This window comes from Onychostoma macrolepis, chromosome 06, assembly GCF_012432095.1.
Source record: "Onychostoma macrolepis isolate SWU-2019 chromosome 06, ASM1243209v1, whole genome shotgun sequence".
Classification (NCBI taxonomy): domain Eukaryota; kingdom Metazoa; phylum Chordata; class Actinopteri; order Cypriniformes; family Cyprinidae; genus Onychostoma; species Onychostoma macrolepis.
Window position 1 is genome coordinate 4,192,631 of NC_081160.1, and position 20,796 is coordinate 4,213,426.

At 36.1% G+C, this 20,796-nt stretch overlaps 1 protein-coding gene across 6 annotated transcripts in view; it reads right to left on the reverse strand.

Annotated features, from left to right (window-relative positions):
• trak2 (trafficking protein, kinesin binding 2) overlaps nt 1-20,305 on the reverse strand; it is a 22,358-nt gene extending 2,053 nt beyond the window's left edge. Inside the window, exons 1-16 of one of the 6 annotated variants that reach the window (XM_058778701.1) lie at nt 20,182-20,305; nt 16,568-16,762; nt 14,792-14,950; nt 8,803-8,859; nt 7,294-7,370; nt 7,071-7,187; nt 6,778-6,987; nt 6,625-6,703; nt 5,211-5,341; nt 4,622-4,696; nt 3,831-3,968; nt 2,840-2,919; nt 2,565-2,744; nt 2,192-2,487; nt 835-1,329; nt 639-738 (exon numbers count right to left, since the gene is read on the reverse strand). In XM_058778701.1, coding sequence (XP_058634684.1) covers nt 639-738; nt 835-1,329; nt 2,192-2,487; nt 2,565-2,744; nt 2,840-2,919; nt 3,831-3,968; nt 4,622-4,696; nt 5,211-5,341; nt 6,625-6,703; nt 6,778-6,987; nt 7,071-7,187; nt 7,294-7,370; nt 8,803-8,859; nt 14,792-14,950; nt 16,568-16,622 — 2,249 coding nt within the window. In that variant the 5' untranslated portion in view covers nt 16,623-16,762; nt 20,182-20,305. Of the gene's footprint in view, nt 1-638; nt 739-834; nt 1,330-2,191; nt 2,488-2,564; nt 2,745-2,839; nt 2,920-3,830; nt 3,969-4,621; nt 4,697-5,210; nt 5,342-6,624; nt 6,704-6,777; nt 6,988-7,070; nt 7,188-7,293; nt 7,371-8,802; nt 8,860-9,039; nt 9,059-10,654; nt 10,867-13,524; nt 13,655-14,791; nt 14,951-16,567; nt 16,763-20,181 lie in introns of those variants that run through there. The other 5 variants (XM_058778702.1, XM_058778704.1, XM_058778705.1 and 2 more) reach the window with 5 other exon arrangements.
• Nucleotides 20,306-20,796: the final 491 nt, after the last annotated feature.

A 20,796-nucleotide genomic window follows, 5' to 3' on the forward strand; every position in this document is an offset into this window, starting at 1 on the left:
ATAAATACACACACACACACACACACACACACACTATTGAGAACCAATTTAAGTGAATGAATCAATTATATAATTATATATTATTATATGTAATATCTTATTAAAAAAATAAAAAATAAAAATGTAAAAAAAAAACATTAAAGCAATTTATTTTCCAATTAATAACTGATGTCTGAATTCCTCCATATATAAATGTTTTTAACAGAGTTGACAAAGATTAAGTGCCAGAATAATAAAAGATAAAAAAATCTAAATAATATTATAAATATAATTCTATTTTTATTATATATTAATATTATATGTATTAATAGAGTTGAGAAAGATTAAGTGCCAAAATAAATAAATGATCAATTAAAAATAAATAGACAACACTTAACTTTGCTGGTTGCAAACATACAATGTGACCACTCTGATTCATCAGCGTAGGACTCTTTTGAATCAGTTGTTCTTTTGTGTTTTTTATGTAAATGCATAAAAAAATCTGCATTTTATGCATACTAAAATCTGACAGTTCCTGACTTACTAAATTAAAAAAGTGCAGTTCAATAAGACACCAAACACAACAGCAAAAATAAAGAAAGTTATCAAATGAGTCACGCCCTTAAGCTGCTGTTTATTAGGGGTGATAGATGTTGTACCTGGCTGTCACCTGTGTGCTGTCACTGGGATGCAGGATCCGGCAGGTAGTGAAGGTGTATGTGGAAAAAGTGGAGCTCTGATATTTCCCAGGATTTGTAGCTAAACACAAACAAAAAGTGATCAACAAACATGCATTTTATACAGAAACCGGAAAACAAACAGGCAATGGAGGTGTTTGCAGTGACAGCCGTTTACCTGTAGAGGGCGCTTTAGAGCCGAGATTCAGCTCAAACTGTGGAGCCGCTGATCCGGAGACTCCAGAACTAACTGCAGGAGCAGCGCTGGTTGTCAGGTTAACTGCTGCTGCTAAGGAAACAGCTATTGCTATGGGCACAGGGGAATTCCTGAGGGATGCAGGAAGGGGCGGGACATTAGCTGGGCTTTGGACACACCTCCTCTCTCTCTTCTCTTCCGGAGTGGACGATGAGCGCACGTTAAATGTGATTCCTTCCTCCTCCTCCTGCTCCTCATCTTCCTCTTTTATCTTTGCATCCTGTGGCTCCTCCTCTTTTCTCTTGTGTTCCCACAGTAGTTTCTCCTGGTCTTCATCCTCTTCGAGGTCAGCCAGGTGGTAAACATTGTCCAGAGGGAGAGGGCGGAAGCCTTTGGTAACTACGCCCGGATGGGGGTCTAGAATAGTGGCCAGGTGAGGTTTAGCGAGCTGCTGCCAGTGATGAAGAGTCAGAGAACCTGAAGATCAAGCCAACAGGAACAAATACTCAAGAAACATGGTAACACACTGCAATAATGTGCAATTCTTCACCTTCTGGCATCATCAACAAACAATGATCAATACTGCTACTGAATTTATTCATCTATGTTAATTGCTTATTTCTATATATACACACTACTGTTCAAACGTATGGGGTCACTGATAATAAGAATATTCTTAATAATAATGAAAAAAAAAGTTTCTTGAGCAGCAAATCAGCATATTAAAAACATTTCTGAAGGAATATGTGACACTGACTGAAGACTGGAGTAATGATGCTGAAAATTTAGATCTGCATTACAGGAATAAATTACGTTTCACATAGAAAACAGCTATTTTAAATAATATTTCACAACACTATTTTTACTGTACGTTTAATTAAATAATTGGTGAGTATAAGAGACTTCTTTTAAAAACATTAAAAAAAAAACTTTTGAATGGTAGTGTATACTAATACATTTTTAACAGTTTTAAGTTGTATTAATTTATGCATTTAATTTATTAAACATCATTCTATTATGAATAAAGATTAACAATAATATATTTAAACATTTTTTCTAGCTTAATAAATGCTTTTAAAAATAAAATTTAGTTTGGCAAACTTAATACATTAACTGATTAATGAAATAAAATGTATGCTATAACAATATATATATATAAACAATTATTTTCATGAATTTATAGCTTGTGAAACTTTTATAACCAGAGAAAATTAAATGTAACATATAAGGAGAAATTTATCCAAATGCTCACAGTCCATACAGTGACTAGGTTATCCATTTAAAATTGCAATTTCAGAAAAACTTGGCTCTTTTTTTCAGCACACTACCCTCTACTCACCTTCCATTGGTTTAACAATCTGCAGTTTTTCAGGGAGAAATGTCTTGAAACAGGAGGAGATGGAGAATTCTGATAGGTTGGTGAAAGACGAGACTGTGCTTCCCATTGGTGAACTGCAGCCGCTCCCGCCCCCTTCTGACTCAGCAGCCGCCAGCTCCAGCAGTTTCCTCTCTCTCTCGGCCTGGAAGAACTGTCGCTCGCACAGGAAGTTCTGCCTCCGCAGGGAGAGGCGGTTTAGGGCTGATGTAAGGTCGTTTCCTCCGGGAGAGCCGGGCTGACCCAGACAAGAGTTCTCTCTGTAGCACACACAAGACATGTGTTAGAAGCACACAAAAGCATTGTGGGTATAAACACATTGTGCAGTCACACTCACTTGGTGGCGTCCACGTCTCCAGCTCGTTCCTCTGTGTTGGGTGTGTGTGATTGATAGGGCACTGGGGTCATGACCACGCCGCTGCGGGCGGAGCCAGGGATCGGAGGCACTGCGGCAGCCGCTCTCATCACCGACTGATTGACAGACCGCACCGTCTGGAACACACGCTTGTGGGTCGACCTTCAGATGGAGCAGACAGGGGTCAAAGGTCAGTGCTGCTGAAGGATAAAATGACTATTATAACTGTGTGTGTGAAGGAGAATGGTGAGCGTCACCTCTGGTCCTGGAAGGTGATTTCCTCTTCTACACTCAGCTCTCTTCTCATAGTACCTTCAATCTCTGCTGCCAAAGAATCCTGAAGGACATAAAAAAAATTAGCAATGATTATATACCTGTAAACCCAAAGCAGAGAAACAGAGACTGGTCCATGCAAGAATAAATGTGTAATTCAAAAATCTAAATCAAAATCAAAACCAAAAGTCAAAACAAAAAAAAACAACAACATCATCAACACCCCCCCGCCCCTCTTTTTGTAAAAGCAACTAAAAATAAATAAAATAAAACAAAATTAAATAAAGACATAAACTAAAAATGAAATAACAGAAAAAAAGAATAAAAAAGCAAAAAACAAAAAAAACAAAATAAAATAAAAGAGATTTATAAACAATGAAACAGAATGAATAAGCGAAATAAAGTGAAATAGAATAAAAAAAATGAAATAAAAAATAAAATGAAAAAATGAAATAAACCAAACAACAACAAAATAAATACATTTTGTCAGTGCTTTCCAAAGCAAAACTTGCTGACATAAATGCTGAGGAGTTGTGGGAGCAGCTTCATGTCTGCATATTATATTATACTATATATGTCTATATATAATGTATTGTTTGTTTTTGCAAATAACTGTAACCACTATTATGTAAAATTATAATAAGGTCTAGAATAATACAGTCATATATACGTCTATTCTTTTTATCATATTTATTTTTACATGTCTAATTACAATACCCACCGATTAAAACACATGATCGGCACAAAATTCCATGCACTATTATAAACGTATAATGGTTAAAATTATTTATGAAAATATATACTAGATTGCAATGTGAATAATAATGCATTAACAATATCTAATAAAGCATTGCATGTGCAGATTACTGAAATGGCTTGTATTAAGAACAGATGTGATTGAAACATGTATCATTTTAACAAACAGATGTGTATGAGAGAGATGGAGGTGTGGAGCAAGAGATCGGTGTTTCTCACCATAGGATAGAGTCCGTACGACAGGTGTCTGCGCAGGCCTGCAGATGGCGTGTTTTTACTGCGCAGCTCCTTAATCTCCTCCTGGGACTCGTGTAACATTCCCACACACTCGGCATTCCTGTCTGACAGCTCATTCAGCTAAAACACACACAGAGACACAGACAGACGTTTATATTCCACAGGCCACGGTGTGTGTGTCATAATACAGCAGAGCAGGCCTCCATTACTTTATCAACTTATTGTACGATGTGAACAACCTTGATTTTTCCTATTGTGTTACATGCGTTTCATAAAAAGCTCTTAAAATGACAACAATATTGTTTATTTATTGCAATTACATCTGGGACAATCTATTGTCCCAAAAATGTGTTATTGTGCCAGCAAAGAGAGTTCAATACCCTGATATACATGAGATTACAGACATGATCACCATAACACTTCCAGGTCACTATGGTCACAGCATTTATTAACCAATCTTGTCCTGTAACTTGTTATAACACTCCAGCCTTTATGGACACATTTCATAAGTTCAGCAGAAGTGCAATGATAAGACGGACACACGACATGAACAAAGTTACATGACTTTACAGCCTTTTCTAAGTCACTTTTTCTTAGAACTTTAAAATGCTTTAAGACCTTAAATCAAGCGGATTAATCCTAACGCTGTATTTAAGTAAAACAGGGCTGTTTATAATCAGAATGATCAGTCTTAATCCAGATTTGCAGACGCAGAGCTGTTTGAGCTTCAGGTTCATTACATCACGCAGTATGTGCAGCATGTGGAGTTTCACCTCAGCTGTGAGCTGCCGCTGTGCTTCCTTTGAGGCTTGAAGGTGAATTCTCAGCTCTTCTTTCTCTAGTGCCAACTGAGAAACAAACACAGACATACATTATATGATTATACATCAACATACAGTACCATTCGAGTTTTTTTTCAATGTTTTTGAATGTCTTTCAGGCTCAGCAAGGCTGTATTTATTTGATCAAAAATACAATAAAAATAAGAATATTGTGAAATATTAATACAATTTGAAATAACTGTTTTCTATTTGATACGGTGGCCGAGAGAGCTCAACGCGATGCAAAAATTCAGAACACACATGCAAATAGAAAAAGCACCAGCAAATCAAGAAAACATCTTCATTTTTGACAGCAGGTCACATGATCCTTCAGAAATCATTCTAATATGCTGATTTGCTGCTCAAGAAACATTTTGAAAAGAGATGCAAACCATGATACATTTTTTAGGATTCTTTGATGAATAGAAAGTTTAAAAGAATTTGAATCTTTTGTAACATTATAAATGTATATACGATCACTTTTGATCAATTTAATGCATACTTGCTGAATAAAAGTATTAAATATGGCATGTATCCTCACCTCTTTGATTCTTTGCTGGAGCTCGACGATCTGTGAGAGGAGTTGTGCGATCTCCTCCTGATGTCTCATTAACTCCTCGCTCTTCTGGGAGAGCTCATCCGTCAGAGACACCATCTGACTGTTTGACTCTCCTGTTAAACAAACACAAAAATAAACCTACATCACTCAGTTCAATAAGTATATTTAAATGCACGTCGATCCGAATGAATCCGATCCGGTTTCACATTCTAAAGGTTCTGTTTATATGAACCCTAATGCAATCGATTCACATAATCGTTTACATGCACATAACATGCATTTTTATTGTTTTTGTAAATGTACATTTCAAACTTTAAGACCAAGAAAAGAAAATGGAAGCGAACACAAAGAAATTCATCAAAATGGAGTAAGTTTATGATTAAAACCAGAACAAATATCTGCCAGTGGGGTCAGAAAAAAGTTTTTTCATCCCATTGATAGATATTTGTTCTTGTTTTAAGCATAAACGCACAGAATTTTGTTCAATTTATCTTTAAGATTGTTTAGATGTTTGTACTTGAAAACAAAACAATGGCAATGTATGAAACATTTAATGCCACGATTTTATGAACTTAAGCTTTTTTGCTCTTATTTAAGATTTTTTCAAAACCTTAATATTTGGAAGGGTCAACTACAACTTAAGAATTTTTTAAGACTCGCAGAACCCAGTGTGCATGTGCACATTTTTAAATCTGAGAAAAATACTTCAAGTGTTTTCATGCTCAAGTGTTTACACGAAAGCTTTCCATTCCGACTGAGCCATGAATCATTCCGGAATGATTTAATGAACCATTAAATGGTTTCATTTTCGTTTGCAGCCTACTTTACAAATTTTAAAAAAGTAGCGCATATTTTCTAGTATAAGTGCACTGTGTTCATATTTACTTGTGCATACAAATAAATAAATAAATAAAAAAACATCAGCTTGCGCTTTATATTGTGATCTCGAATTGCACAATATTTTAGTAGTACATGCATTTGAGAGACATTCTTTAATGTGATGCTATACATACATGAATGCACTAATCGCCTTTTTGGTAATTTCATGACTTAACTGACGACAGAACCTTGCATGCTCAGTTTCTTGCGCGCATTATTTATGATGAAGCGATATAGAGCGTGCGCCGTGAGCACGGTAAAACAGCTGTCAGGACAGGAAAGTTTGTTTTACTGACATATAACCTAACAACATCTCATCAGACCGCAGTTCACTGTTGTTCTACTGAAGCTCATCCCTGTACCTTTCCGCGCTCGTCTGACTTGTGCCTGCAGAGGTGAAGTTTAATGTGGTTTAATTTGGTTTATGATGCTGCTTTTGAAGGCAGACGCCTGTGCATACAGTATACAGACTCGGTTTAACATGATTTGGTCCTTGAAAGTCGATGCAGATACTCACGTAGCTCTTTAACACAGTCGTTCACCAGCTGCTGTTCTTTCTCCTCATAAGTGATGGTCTCCGTCTTCAGGTGACAGGCCTGTGGAAATTCAGAGGTCACACTTTCATAAAACCCTTACGCTCCAGAAACATCATCCAGAGCCCATGACGCACCTCTGATCTCAGGGACAGGTTCTCCTCCTCCAGCTCCTGGAGTTTGGACTGGAGGGCCTCCAGCTGGCTGAGGGCGAGAGCGGCCCCTGCGGGCACGGGGTGACGTAGCGGCGTGGAGCAGCTGGAATCGGTCTCGCTCTCCTCGCTGGCACTCGCAACCATACGGAGGAGTTCATCCTTCTTTGCCAACTCATGCTGTAGCTGATGAACCTGATAGAGCGATTACATGTGGGATATTGAAGCCAGCTTATACACATTTAGTCTCAATTTTTTTGTGTCAAAGCGTGTTGTACCTGGTCTACGGCTTGCGCTAGCTGCTCCTCCAGAGATTCGTTTCGCTCCTGCAGCACGTGGTTCCTCCTCAGGAGAGACTGACCGATCCGAGCGGCCAATTCCAGGTCGCGGTCCCTCTGTGGGACGACATCATAATGCAGACAGACAGCCAATCAAGAGCTGTTATTAACAAAAACAAACCAGACAAAGCACTTTCTCACAGTTTGCTGACCAATCACTCACTTCAGCCAGGAGGTGTGTGACCACGTCAATGTCATTGTAGGTCTTGGTCATCTGCTCCACCCGGTCAGCGCTGAGGACTACGGTGAGAGAGACAGAGAATATAAATGTGAATGTGACGAGACAAATGTGAATGCTTTAAAAAAATTAAAAAAATACTGGCAACTACACTAGCGGTGCATATTCAGTAAGACAAACCAAAACAGGAAGGTGTAAAAACACCCACATGCCATATGGCAAGCCCTACACACACACACACACTTCCTAACACTGCAATAACGTCATGCACAAACCCAAAATGCATTCAAAAACACATGTATTCAGCTTCACTATTAATTGCATGCACTACATGAACTACTGTTCAAAAGTTTGGGGTCAAAAGATTAATTTATTAATACTTTTATTCAGCAAGGCTGCATTAAATTGATCGAAAGTGACAGTAATCTCATTTATAAATTCAAATAAATTCTGTTCTTTTGAACTTTTTATTCATCCGAGAATCCTGAAAAAAAACATTCTCACAAAAATTCTTTATTGAGCAGCAAGTCAGCATATTAGAATGATTTCTGAGTGATCACGTGACACTGAAGACTGGAGTAATGACGCTGAAAATTCAGTTTTGACAGGAATAAATTACATTTTACAATATATTCACATAGAAAACAGCTAATTTAAATTGTAATAATATTTCACAATAGTACTATTTGTACTATATTTTTGATCAAATTAATGCAGCCTTGGTGAGCATAAGGGACTTCTTTTAAAAATATAAACCTTTTACTGATCCCAAACTATTTAATGGTAAAATGTACATGGATCTAAATTTAAAGTCAGTTTACGCTACACTACAAATAAACTCTAGAACTTTAAAGAGGTCATATTTTCCAGCTATTTTTTAATAATTCTTGTCAAGATTGCACCACAAGTTATTTACCAGTGTCTCATTTATATAATTTTACAGTAGTTTACCGTTCCATTTTTATGAAAACCCAAACACATGCAAAATCAGCAAGACATATAGTCCACTACTTGATTTTGTCGCACCAAGCAGCAATTTTCCAATTCAGCATGGACAGATAAATTGCTTGCTGCAACATACATAATTAAATAGCAAGATTTGACTACTGTACCTTAAGGCTTCATGCAAATGAGATCTGTTATGATTGGCTAACCTCTTCACATGTGAAATGAGTAACAATGGAAAGTCTTTAATACTAAATAGGTGTTAATGTGGGCGGTCTTATGTCAATATGCTTGCAGTTCATGTTGTTTCAAGTTCTTCGTTGTATATCAAACTCTTATTTCATGTTTTCCATGATATGACCCCTTTAATGCGAGTTTCAGGTTGCTGTAGGACACTGCAGCACAGTTAACACACCAGACTAGACATGCTGTTTGCCCGAGGTCAAATATTAGCTCAAAAATAGAAGCAGAAACTAGGAAGGACAGGCGTACTGTAAGACAGATGAGTGGAAAATAGACAGATGAAGCATCAGACAGACCGCATGTTACCTTTAGAGAGGCTGTTAGAGCCATTATGGGGATAAGAGGAACCGACAGCTAGAAATGCTGCAGAGGGAATGAGAGAAAGAGAACGAGAGAGAGGACAGAAGAAGAGAGAGAGAAATATTAGATGCTGAGGAATTGTGGTAAACATCAAGTGAAGGGAGAAACACCATCACCAGCATAGAGAGAGAGAGAGAGAGAGAGAGAGAGCGAGAGAGGGATAAGAGAGGAGTAATGAAGCACCTGACAACAGTCACTGTCCCGTGAGTGCTCCTGCATTAAAATAAATGCAATCGCATTAGGTTTAAACACACACACACACACACACACACACACACACACACGTTTACAGATGCTTAAGGATACACTAGAGCTTTTGCTGTGGATCAGTTCATTTAGAGTAAATGTTTAATGAATTCTGCACCAGCAAACCACACTGATATCTTGAAAAGTATCTAGGGTAGAGTTCATGTGAAACGAATTCTTACTCACTGAAGTTAATTGCTGCTGCCACTGTCCCCTCATGATCTGTTACAGTAATAAACCTCTGACGCTATAGTGTTCATGATGATGCAAACATTTACAGTTCAGACAAAAAATAAAAAAGTAATTTAAATGACAATAGACTGTTAAATGATAAACACTCCTATAACAGCAAGAGGAATATATGCTAATGGTTTTATATTATATTATGGAGAATATTATGCTGTAATCAGAGTCGCCACCAGATTATTTAGATTGAAACACAGATTAAGAGATTATCTGGTTTATGATCAACACCTGACTAGACTTTAAATAAAACACACAAGAGATCTGTCTCCAAATTACAGCCAAGTAAACAAATGACAGGTAAATATTTAACCTGCTAACCTAACTCTAATTATCTTAATATCTAACCCATAATCCTAAAAAGAACAAGTGCAAATAAACAGATGAAAATTGTAAATGCACACTACCATTCAAATGGTTTTCTTTTAATGTTTTTGAGTTTTGAGAAGTCTCTTATGCTCATCAAGGCTGCATTTATAAGATAAAAAAAATACAGTAAAAACAGCAATAATGTGAAATATTATTGCAATTTAAAAGAACTGTTTTCTATGTGAATATATTTTAAAATGTAATTTATTTCTGTGATGCGAAACTGAATTTTCAGCATCATTACTCCAGTCTTCAGTATCACATGATCCTTCAGAAATCATTCTAATATGTTGATTTGCTGCTCAAGAAACATTTCTTATTATTATTAATGATGTTCAAAACAGTTGAGCTGCCTCAGATTGGGAACCAATATATTTTGGTCTAGGATTCTTTGATGAATAGAGAGTTCAAAAGAAGAGTGTTTATTTGAAATAGAAATCTTTTGTAACATTATAAATGCATTTTACTGTCACTTGATCAATGTAATGCTTCCTTGCTGATTAAAAGTATTCATTTCTTCCAAAAACCCCCCCAAAAAACTGAACTTTTGAATGGTAGCGTACATCTCGTCTTTACATGCTAAATTCCCATACATTCATAAAAATTCCAAATACAATCACTGAAATGATTAATTCTCATTCCCCAGCTCTCTCTAACACACACACGTTTGTTTTTGTGAATTGTGGGGACATTCCATAGGTGTAATGGTTTTTATACTGTACAAACCGTATTTTCTATCACCCTACACTTAAACCTACCCCTTACAGGAAACTAAAAAAACTCATTCTGATTTATAAGCCTTTTGAAATATGGGGACATGGGAAAATATCCTCATAAATCACCTTCTCCTTGTAATACCCATGTCATCATACAAATTTGTTTCGTGTGTCACAAAGACACGCGCAAGCGCACAAGCGCACACACACGCAGCTGTCCTTACCAGAGGCAAGATGGTGAGCTGGGAGCTCTTCACTCCACTGAAGCATCCTGACAATCACAACACTTTGTCTCTGACATTAACACATTCCTCTATCCAGAGCCAAAAACACAGCGACTGAACCTTCATTACCACAGAAAATACATGAACCGAAGCACAAGCCTCAAAAACACTCATGACTATCAAAAACGCTCTGATCTGCTCGTCCATATATAAACTAACAGTGTCATGAAGAAACCTCAGCAATAAGTGATGCATTCATAATCACAGACATGCCGAGACCTTTGAGCTCAAGTAAAACATCAGCTGGTGTCAGTACGGTCAGTTCACTTCTGATATCACAGCACTTGCAAAACAGTTTGCCGCAAATTTCTAAAACAGACAAAATGAGAGACTGGGATTTATAATGAGCATAATTAACAATGACAGAACACAATAACGCTGCAGCAGGGATGTTGGACCTGCAATCTTAAGTGAACCACCATCCTATTACCAGTGTTGTTATGGTTAACTAAAATACAATTAAAACTATTAAAAGATCATTCTTGGTAACAGAAATAAAATATAAATATTGGATGAAAAATTTTAACATTTGTAATGCAGGTATTTTAAAGGCAATATTTAAACATTTAAGTTTATGTGCTAAAATAAAAAAAAAAAATGAAAGAAATATATATAAAAAAAAACTGAAAACTGAAATTATAGCCAATTTAAAATATTAATAAATAATAGTGTATAAATAATAGTAAAATAACACTGCCTATTACAGATATAAAAAATCTGATTTGACAAAATTGATTTAATTAGATTAGCTGCAATTGCATAGAAAACTCAAAATGAATGATTATTAACTGATCTGCCAGCTCTAATCTGATAAATGCAACTAATCTGATCCGATTGGACTTTAAATGCAATCAATTAGATTAGATTTAATTGAATATAAAACACTAAATAACTGACTATAAACTGATTTCACATACAAAAAAAAATGTACTGCTATGGCATTTTTGTGAAAATTGCTAGTTGAATTTATATAGACTTACATGAATGAGGAGCCATCTAAGGTTTACTATGATCTCACTACAAACACTACAGAAAATGTTAGTTCTTACGAAATATGTTGAATTTGCATTAATAAGCTGGTCAACTGGGATCTACTATTATGCCTCTCCCTCTATATATTATGATATTGTGCTCTTGTTCATGGCTTTCATGTTCAGCTCTGATTATAACCCTGAAATAGCCTCCATCTGCCCTCTCTATGCCTCGGCCTCGCAGGTTATTTTTAGCAACACATCATCATCCAACTGGGTAAAACTAGGGCAAAAAGTCTCAGCATGTCTCTGGCTGCGTTCCCCTCTTTTCAGAGCTACCCTAAATACCCTGCTCGCTCGTTAGTGGTCCAGTACGTACACATGAGCCCGTCCACTCTGACCCCTGATGACCCCTGACTAGACAATAACTTCTACAGAGTAAAATCAATATAGAACAAAACTGGTTCATGAACAAATGACTCTTATAGTCCAAATCGCTTAATGAAAAAGTCAAAAGGACTAATGAGCAAAGATTTGAATCGTCTAACAAATGTCTTGCAGAACCCGGACGAAGTGCGTCTCGTCAAGAAGGCCGATTCAGCCAAATTCAGATGTGTTTATTTGGCACTGTATGCATCATTTAGGGAGAAGAGATTCACTGCAAACATACTGCAACAAGTTCAGTGAAAAAAAAAAAAAAGTCAAAAGATGGCAGAAAAAGTGGTGAATGCTGACTTAAAAAATGCATATTTCATTAAATTATGAAGAGTATGAGAAGTTGCATTTAGGAATACCTATATAAAGCAATATATATATATATATATATGTAAAGCAAAGTATGCCTATATAAAGCAATAGATCCTATTCAGCAAATTTTAACTGCTTGATTGCTTGTATGATTGCACAATATAAACTCTACTATTGTCCAGTTGTAATCTGCTAAATGCGACTGTATTGCATAAGCACAACAAATAATTTTGACTTAAAAAAAAAAATTATAGTCATAATTATGGATTGTTAAAATAGTAATTTAATGAAAAATAAATTAATCAATTATTAACAAAATAATTATTCCACATCTTGCCCAGTGTTGTCCTCTAAACAATGTGCAATTTAAAGGCAATTAAAAATAAATGAATGTGTATATATATATATATATATATATATACTAATGCATTTAAGTAAGCTGTGTGCAAATAAACATTACGTGCAAAATAGGATAAAATGTTAAGTGTTGCAAATCTTAAAAACTCTGTAAATCAACTGTAAGTTAAGTCTTCCATGCATTTTATTTTCGGCTACTTATGAGGCTTCATGGCGGTCAGGCATTTGGGCAGTAGGCAGCTCACAAAGTTTTGAAACGGAGCTGCTATAGTATGTAGTATGGACCAGTGATTATCCTGCAGGGCACATGACATATAGCACTGACAGACTCTTAAAGATGACATCAGCACAACAAGAGCCGTCACAGATGACCTCAGCACAAGTGCTTGATCTCAGAGACACAGAGAAACACGAGCCTCCACTTCCTGTTCATTGTAGAAATGAGCAGCACACGCCCTCAACAAAACTGCCACAACAACTCAAAGGAAATGCTAAACAATGCCATCATGCAATGACGCAAACAGACACACACAATACATACTGTATTCACACACGTGCAGAAACACACACATGTGAGTTCAGCCCATATGCCATCCCTGTCCCTTATAGATGACCTTGCATTGTCAGAAGTCCTGTAGTGTCTGTAAGTGGCACGGACACTTAAAAATAAAACAACACGCTCACACACACATATCCTTATGCTCAGTGCATGTATGAATCTCAGTGTGGTCTCACCTTCTGCAGCATATTGATCATAAAGCTCCTCATTCTGTATGTTTAGCACCGGCATGACTGCTCTTCTCCTCTCCTCTCTCTAGCCATCCATCTGTCCCTCTCCCTCCCGCCCCGTGACGCCCGGCCGGCTCTGCTGTCAGCTGCACTTAAGAGACCTGACCACTGAATTCCTGTGCCCTTGCCAGGGACGGGCACACACACACACACACACACACACACACCCTCAAGCATACGCACACCAGCGTAATGCTACTAGTTTAACTACGTTTCAACGGTGTGACAAGCTCAGCTGTTTCCAAAATAATGTAGATTTGCCAGTAACAAGCCACTTTCCCTATAGTGTCTTGATACAAAATTATTTAAATATTAACGTAACAAAATTTACATATTCAATTTAAATATTAATTACAAAAATAATTACACAAAATTCTAATATGAAACAATTGTAATGAAACAATTAGTTAATATATATATATATATATATTTTTTTTTTAAATCACACTGTACTACACACGTAGCTCTACTGCTGAAGCAAACTGAGGTTAGAAAAAAAAACAAAAAAAACATGCTGTCCAAAAATGCCCTCTCTCCCTTATGTAACATTGGAAGGTTTGATAGATTTTAACGAATTGGTGCATTCTGACAGTATGCAAATTAATCTATAACAAACATACATTATTTATTAATCTATTACTATTTTTATGCACCCTGGAAAATGCAAACTGTACTATAATGAAAAAAACAAAAACAAATTGAAAATTAGATATTTTTTTTGGGGGAGGGTAAAGCTCTTTTTTATTTACCTGTTTAAGTTCAAAGTTGGCATGAAATGTAAATGTTTTCTAAATGCATGTCTTTGATCTTAAAGGGAATGATTCACATTTCCAAAATATGATTTAAAAAACTGTTAATATCATAAATCCTCTGGTGAAACAATAAGACTAGATAAGGATTTTTAAAAATCAGAGTAATAAAGAGCATTTTGCAACTATAAGAATGTTTACCAAAGGAATGTCCATAACTCCTTGATGTAAAATTCAAGTTCTTAAAATAATACTTTTAAAAATCATTTATATTTTCAGGTTTTTTAAAGTCAACTGCAACCTGACTGTAGTTTAACTCTTTGAATTATGAGTAGCTTATATTTCGGGAAGCTAAATTTTTAAAGAAGCTTCCCCAACAACGGCAATAGCAAACAAACATTTGAGTACACGCGTTTGGCTACACACACACACACACACACACACACACACACACACACACTTACTCATGTAGCGGAAGGTTTCCTCGGCCAGCATGGGTGAGATGGCGCTGGGTTCCTCAGGAGAGCAGGAGGGGGAGATGACCCAGTCCTGACCCTCGTAAAGATACAGCGAATCCCCTCCGCAACTGCTGACACCCCCGTCACACACCTTACTGCCCTCATCTACAGAACAAACACACATCATTCAGCGTCAGTGGATGATTCCTCAGGTCGGAAGAGACAGTGTTGCCCAACATAAATCCATGCACGCCATCTGCTGTTCATTCAAGTCAGGACACACTCAGTCATATTATTTTCAATGATATACGAGTAAAAATAAATAACTTTCAGAGCTTAAAACTCCATAAACAAGTACTTTGTAACATCTGCAACTAGTCATTATTGCCTGATGAGAAATCATTGTATAATTAGTCTGCATCATGACAAATGAATCTTCCTGACCCTTCCCTAGATGTCACACAGATGCATCAGAAAATGACCACCCATGTTTAGATGTCAGTCATGCCAATTTGGTGATCAGAAACTTGTTTTGAACAGTTTGGTGAACTTATATGTGGAAAAGTTCACCAAACCTGCCGCTCAGCATATCTGTCCAAAGACTCACAAAATTAGAAGGTAAGCTAAAGTTATAATATGCTTTCAGGTCAATTACCACAGAGAATAATTTTACATTGTCCACTGGTTTGCTGAAAACTAATGAAAAGCAAATTTATATGCATAGTCTAGCATGCAATCATTCTAGAGCAGTGGGCCGCAAGACTGCGTAAAACGAATTAAAGGAAAAAAAAAAAAAAAAAAAAAGTTTAGAATAAGATATAACAGCTAAAAAAAAATTAAATAAAAATCAAGATGCAAGCTGACATCACATTTTGACATTTTATTTTAAATTGTTCCCTCAACAAAAATCATTTTCATTGAAGTACCAGGGTTCTAATGGTCTTGTTAAACCTGTATAAATGAGGGAATTTTAAAAGTGTGATTTTTTTAGACCTGGAAAATTCATAATTAATTACATTTCAAGTTATTGACATTTTTATTATGCATATAATTTTTTTCTAGTTATGTCAAGCACTTCAAAATTTGATTAGGTAGAAATTGCTATTTGTGAGTAAAATGTAAAACAAACTTAAGTGACTATAAAAGTTAATAATTTATAATCATATTAATAATTATTGCATAAAATGTATTTCTATTAAAACACTTCATGTCGTCTTCAAACTTGCATTTGAGCTGTAAATGTCTAAATCATCCTTTAGAGGTGGGACAAAATTACATCATAATAGAAATATGTTTTTCACTCATGTTTTCAAACTGAAAATATATTCTGTGGTGATCAACACCCTGAACTTAAGCTGCATTTAACTCAGACGATCCCTGATGCTAAATTTACCCTGAAATAAACAATACTGCAATTACATGACACACACTTTAAACGACAGTATAAACAGTCAAACATACACGTACAGTCTGAACAACACAATACAAATTTACACAATATAACAATAAATGTCATCCAGCAGACCACAATCAATGAAAATTTCCACGTCAACACACTGGACAGGTTGAAAATGATTTTAAAATTGAGGTTAATTTCCCTATCCTCCCTTCTTTCTCTGAAAAGCTAACAATGAAAATGTGACACGTAGGCTGGAGTTGCTCTGGTTGGGTGAATATCTGCTTCAGTGGAGCGGTTTACTGTAGTAACACACTGCAGGAGAAAGCCTATGACTTTCTCTCTCTCTGTCTCTCACACACACACACACACACACACACACACACCTGTTTCTGCAGCTGTGTCCTTCTTCTCCACGCTCATGGGCTTCACCTCAAACATTCTGATTGGTCAGCTGGGCGAGTGAGGGTGGGGCTCCTCGCTCATGCCCAATCCGCACGAGCAGAAGACATGAAGGCCACTGATGTCACATCCTGCTCTGTATCAAAACACCATGGAGATGCACAGACTCCAGCCTATACCTGAAAGACAGAGAAAATACCATGACATTTAATAACCATATGAGTATATGTGTGTGTGTTTCCAGAGGCCTGCATGGAAACATGTTTGCGATGCCCGGGTGTATAATCACTCTCTCATTCTCTCTCTGCTGACATTTCAGCTCTGGTTGAATGTGTCTCCTCCAGCTGTTTGGCAGATTAAGCTTGTATGTGACTGAGCCCGAGACACAAATCCAACATTTGAACCATTATGTAAAAAGGAGAGTTATGTGAAAAAGTCTTCAGTTTATTATTTCCCTTAAAAAAAAAACACACAAAAAAAAACATTTTCCACTAAAACACCATAGTTAAATAGTTTTCAGGCCACTCTCTCTAAAGTGTGCCTGTTTTCTTCAGGCCACGTCGCAGCTGTCTTCGAGGGGGGAGCGAGGGGCACTTCCTGTTGTTCAGAAACTGAACGGCTCCAGCATGATTTAAAGGAGCAGACATGAGCTTCCGGTCTTGACTTCTGGAGGGAAGAAAATCCCATAGCGTACAGGATGATGTTTACGGGGTATGATATTCATTTGGGAAACATGGGTTGGCTTTATAATGGAGGAAAGCTGAGGGCCAAAATTCCCTGTACTATACTAATCACTCTGCAAAAAAAAAAAAAAAAATAAAAAAAAAAAAAAGGAAAAAAAAAATAAATAGGATAGCAGAGAAGCTACATTTTGTGTTTTGTGAACAGATATCGTGAATTATTATTACAATTTAAAATAACTGTTTTCTATTATGATTTAAAATGTAATTAATTCCTGTGATAAAAGCTGAATTTTCAGCATCATTACTCCAATCTTCAGTGTCACATGATCCTTCAGAAATCATTCTAATATGCTGATTTACTATTATTATTATTACCCAGTTGTGCTGCCTAATGCTTTTTGTGGAAACTGATACATTCAGGATTAATTAAATAGAAAGATCAAAATAATTGTATTTATTTGAAATAGAAATCTATAACATTATAAATATCAATTTAATTTGCTGAAAAAACACACTAAAATTATTTGATAGTACATAAGGGGCCACAGTTGAACTGTTTTATCACAGTGAAGATGTTTCACCTTCCTTGTGTATATTTGCCAAACTCAGGAGGGTGTGGATGTGGGTTTTGTGCACAGAGAGATCAAACAAACTTGCTGCACTGCAAACAAAAGTGAAAGTGAAGTTAGAATTGTACATTGTGTAATGCATTGCATTTAATGTTGGGAATAATTTAATATATATATATATATATATATATATATATATATATATATATATATAAAAAAAACCTTGTTGTAATAATCTTAGCTGGCTAATAAATTCCAAATGAAATAAAAAAAATGTGTTTTACATTTTCAAAATTATAGTGCAATCACCTGCCTTCATTTCCAACTAATCCTTAGAACAAGATCCTAAACTCGTAATCCTCAGTTCATTGTACTGTCCCTCTGTTAGCCTCTTCCTTTACAACTCCATTATTTACTGCACCTGAAAAACTTTATTCTCTTGTTACCGTCAGAAGATAAGCAGCTATGCAAGACCTTTCTGACAAATACTTCACAACAAGAAAACCATGCACAAATATTTACGTTCTTCCTCTTTTTGTCTTTCTCCAGGAAGTTATTACTTTTTTGGGAAGTGCAAAGCTTGTGATGACAACCTGTTCTTTTAATATCAAGCCTTGTGCCCACAAAGTCTGTCCAGGCCCTTACAGGAAACTCTTCATCAATCAGACAGTCACAGGGTCAATGATATCTCAGCCTGACTCGGCAGTAGATGCGAGATTACCGTCGCAGGACAAGAAAAACAAGCGTATCCAAATATCAGGCTGTCATTATTATTATTGACACATCAAGCACCACTGTCAGACGCATCCCAAAAGTAAAGGGATATTTGTGAGGGTGCGGTTGTGCTGTTCAAACACTCCTCTGCAATGGCATGAATCCAAACACTTCCAGCAGCATTGTATCTGATCCAGACGTTAATGCAGAGCTCATGACAGCTGCCACTCTGATTACACCGGCATGACTTCCAACAATCTCTATCTAAGTGACACCTGAAATAAATCACACCCGTCCCATATATTCTCAGCCTCCAGTTTTGCTTAAGGGCAATGAGAAGCGTCAATACACCTCCATTAGCAGCATGTCATGTCATCTGTTCATCAATCTTCCCTCTGACCCACAGTTACTCTCCAGCAAGCTGTCTGCAATTATACAAACCGTTACAAACTACATGTGACAGGATCCAGAGGCCTCGAGTTTCATTTTGAAATATGACTGTGAACAAACCAGACTATTTCAATGGTCAAAATAGAAATATATAGTCAAATGTACAATTCTCGCATTTAACAGCATCATAAAGTTGACATTAACACATTTTTGAATTTATACTCTGTTTTAGTTGATAAATCAGGGATAAAGGTGTATATTTAGTGTAGGCTTAACAGTGGAACTATTAGTGGAACTTAATAGTATTATAAATTAGTGCTGTCAAACGATTAAAATCGCATCCAAAATAAAAGTTTTTGTTTACATAAAATATGTGTGTGTACTGTGTATATAAATACACACACATACAGCATATTGAAATTTTTTTAAATGTTTAATTTATATATATATATATATATATATATATATATATATATATATATATATATATATATATTTTTTTTTTTTTTTTTAAATGCTCTTAATATTCAAATTGTTAGGCCAGTTTGTCTTTACAAATAATGTATTCTCCTTTTAAAAAGGACTTCACAAATAAATTAAGATCATATAAAATGAAACGTCTGAAGTTTGTCTGACAAAGTCAACAGGTCGTGTTCATGAATTATGAAATTCATAAACCAGATGTCAGTGAAGGGCATATTAATTCTGTTTGGACAAATCACAACATTCCTATAATTTATCACTATGACCCATTGATTAGAATGAACATAGATGATTATATTTATTTTTTTATCATCATGATGACATCTGAGGCTCAGATGTTATGATAAAAAAAATATATATAAGCGTCTATATTCAGATTCTGAGCAGAAATACATGAACAAAGGCAGCACAGAGATGCTCTATAATGCAGTGTTAGGGAAAAACAAGCCATTTGATCTGATGCAACAGATTTCATAATCCCTGCAGATGGCTCATCAGATTATCCAGATCTTTAAAACAGGCAGAATTATAACAATCAGAAAACACATCCGATGATCACTCATTTCAAAACATACACAAAATACATATGCGTTTAAATGGATGCGTTGATCTGCATCCCGAAGCACAAGAGCCAATATGAGCCTCCCTCACATCCGTGATTGTACACCACCGTGACCCGTCAAACTCATCCACTCACCCTACATACACACAAATACAGGTACATGACTTATCAAAGAGCGGATAATCTGGCTTTCTTACCTCTAGTCCACTTAAAATGCGTTTTTCCCCTGAGCGCTACTGCTGCATGTGGCTCCTGTCACTTCGAGCGTTCGAGACAATAAGCGAGGAGCGCGAGGAGGGAGGGGTATTTGGGGAAGCGTTTAGGGCAAATCTAGCGTCAGTGCGCTACGATTACGTCATATAGTCCGCGACATTTATTTCATGATAAAAGTCCCCGAGAGATTTATTTATTTATGGACGTTAATTCCAAACATTATTGTGCATATTGAATTTTTAATAGCTAGCTAATATTACACAGACACAAACATAAGAAATCACACAAATAACAACAAACAAACAAACAAACAAATAAATAATACAGAAAGATAAAGGAGAAACTGGAAAAAATAGAAGGGAATATCTTTCCTAGATGTTAGGTAATAACCTTTCTGTTTGTGTATTATTAAAAGCTTTGGCAAGTCAATTTACAACTTAATTTGACATAATCTGATAAACTAATCCTAAATATAATGTAAAAACTTTAATTTTCTGTGAAGATGCCTTGCAACAATTTGAGTCTTGAAAAGCGCTATACCAATAAACGTGAATTGAATTGAATCAATAAAGTAAGATTTAATTTTGAGTGTTCAAGTG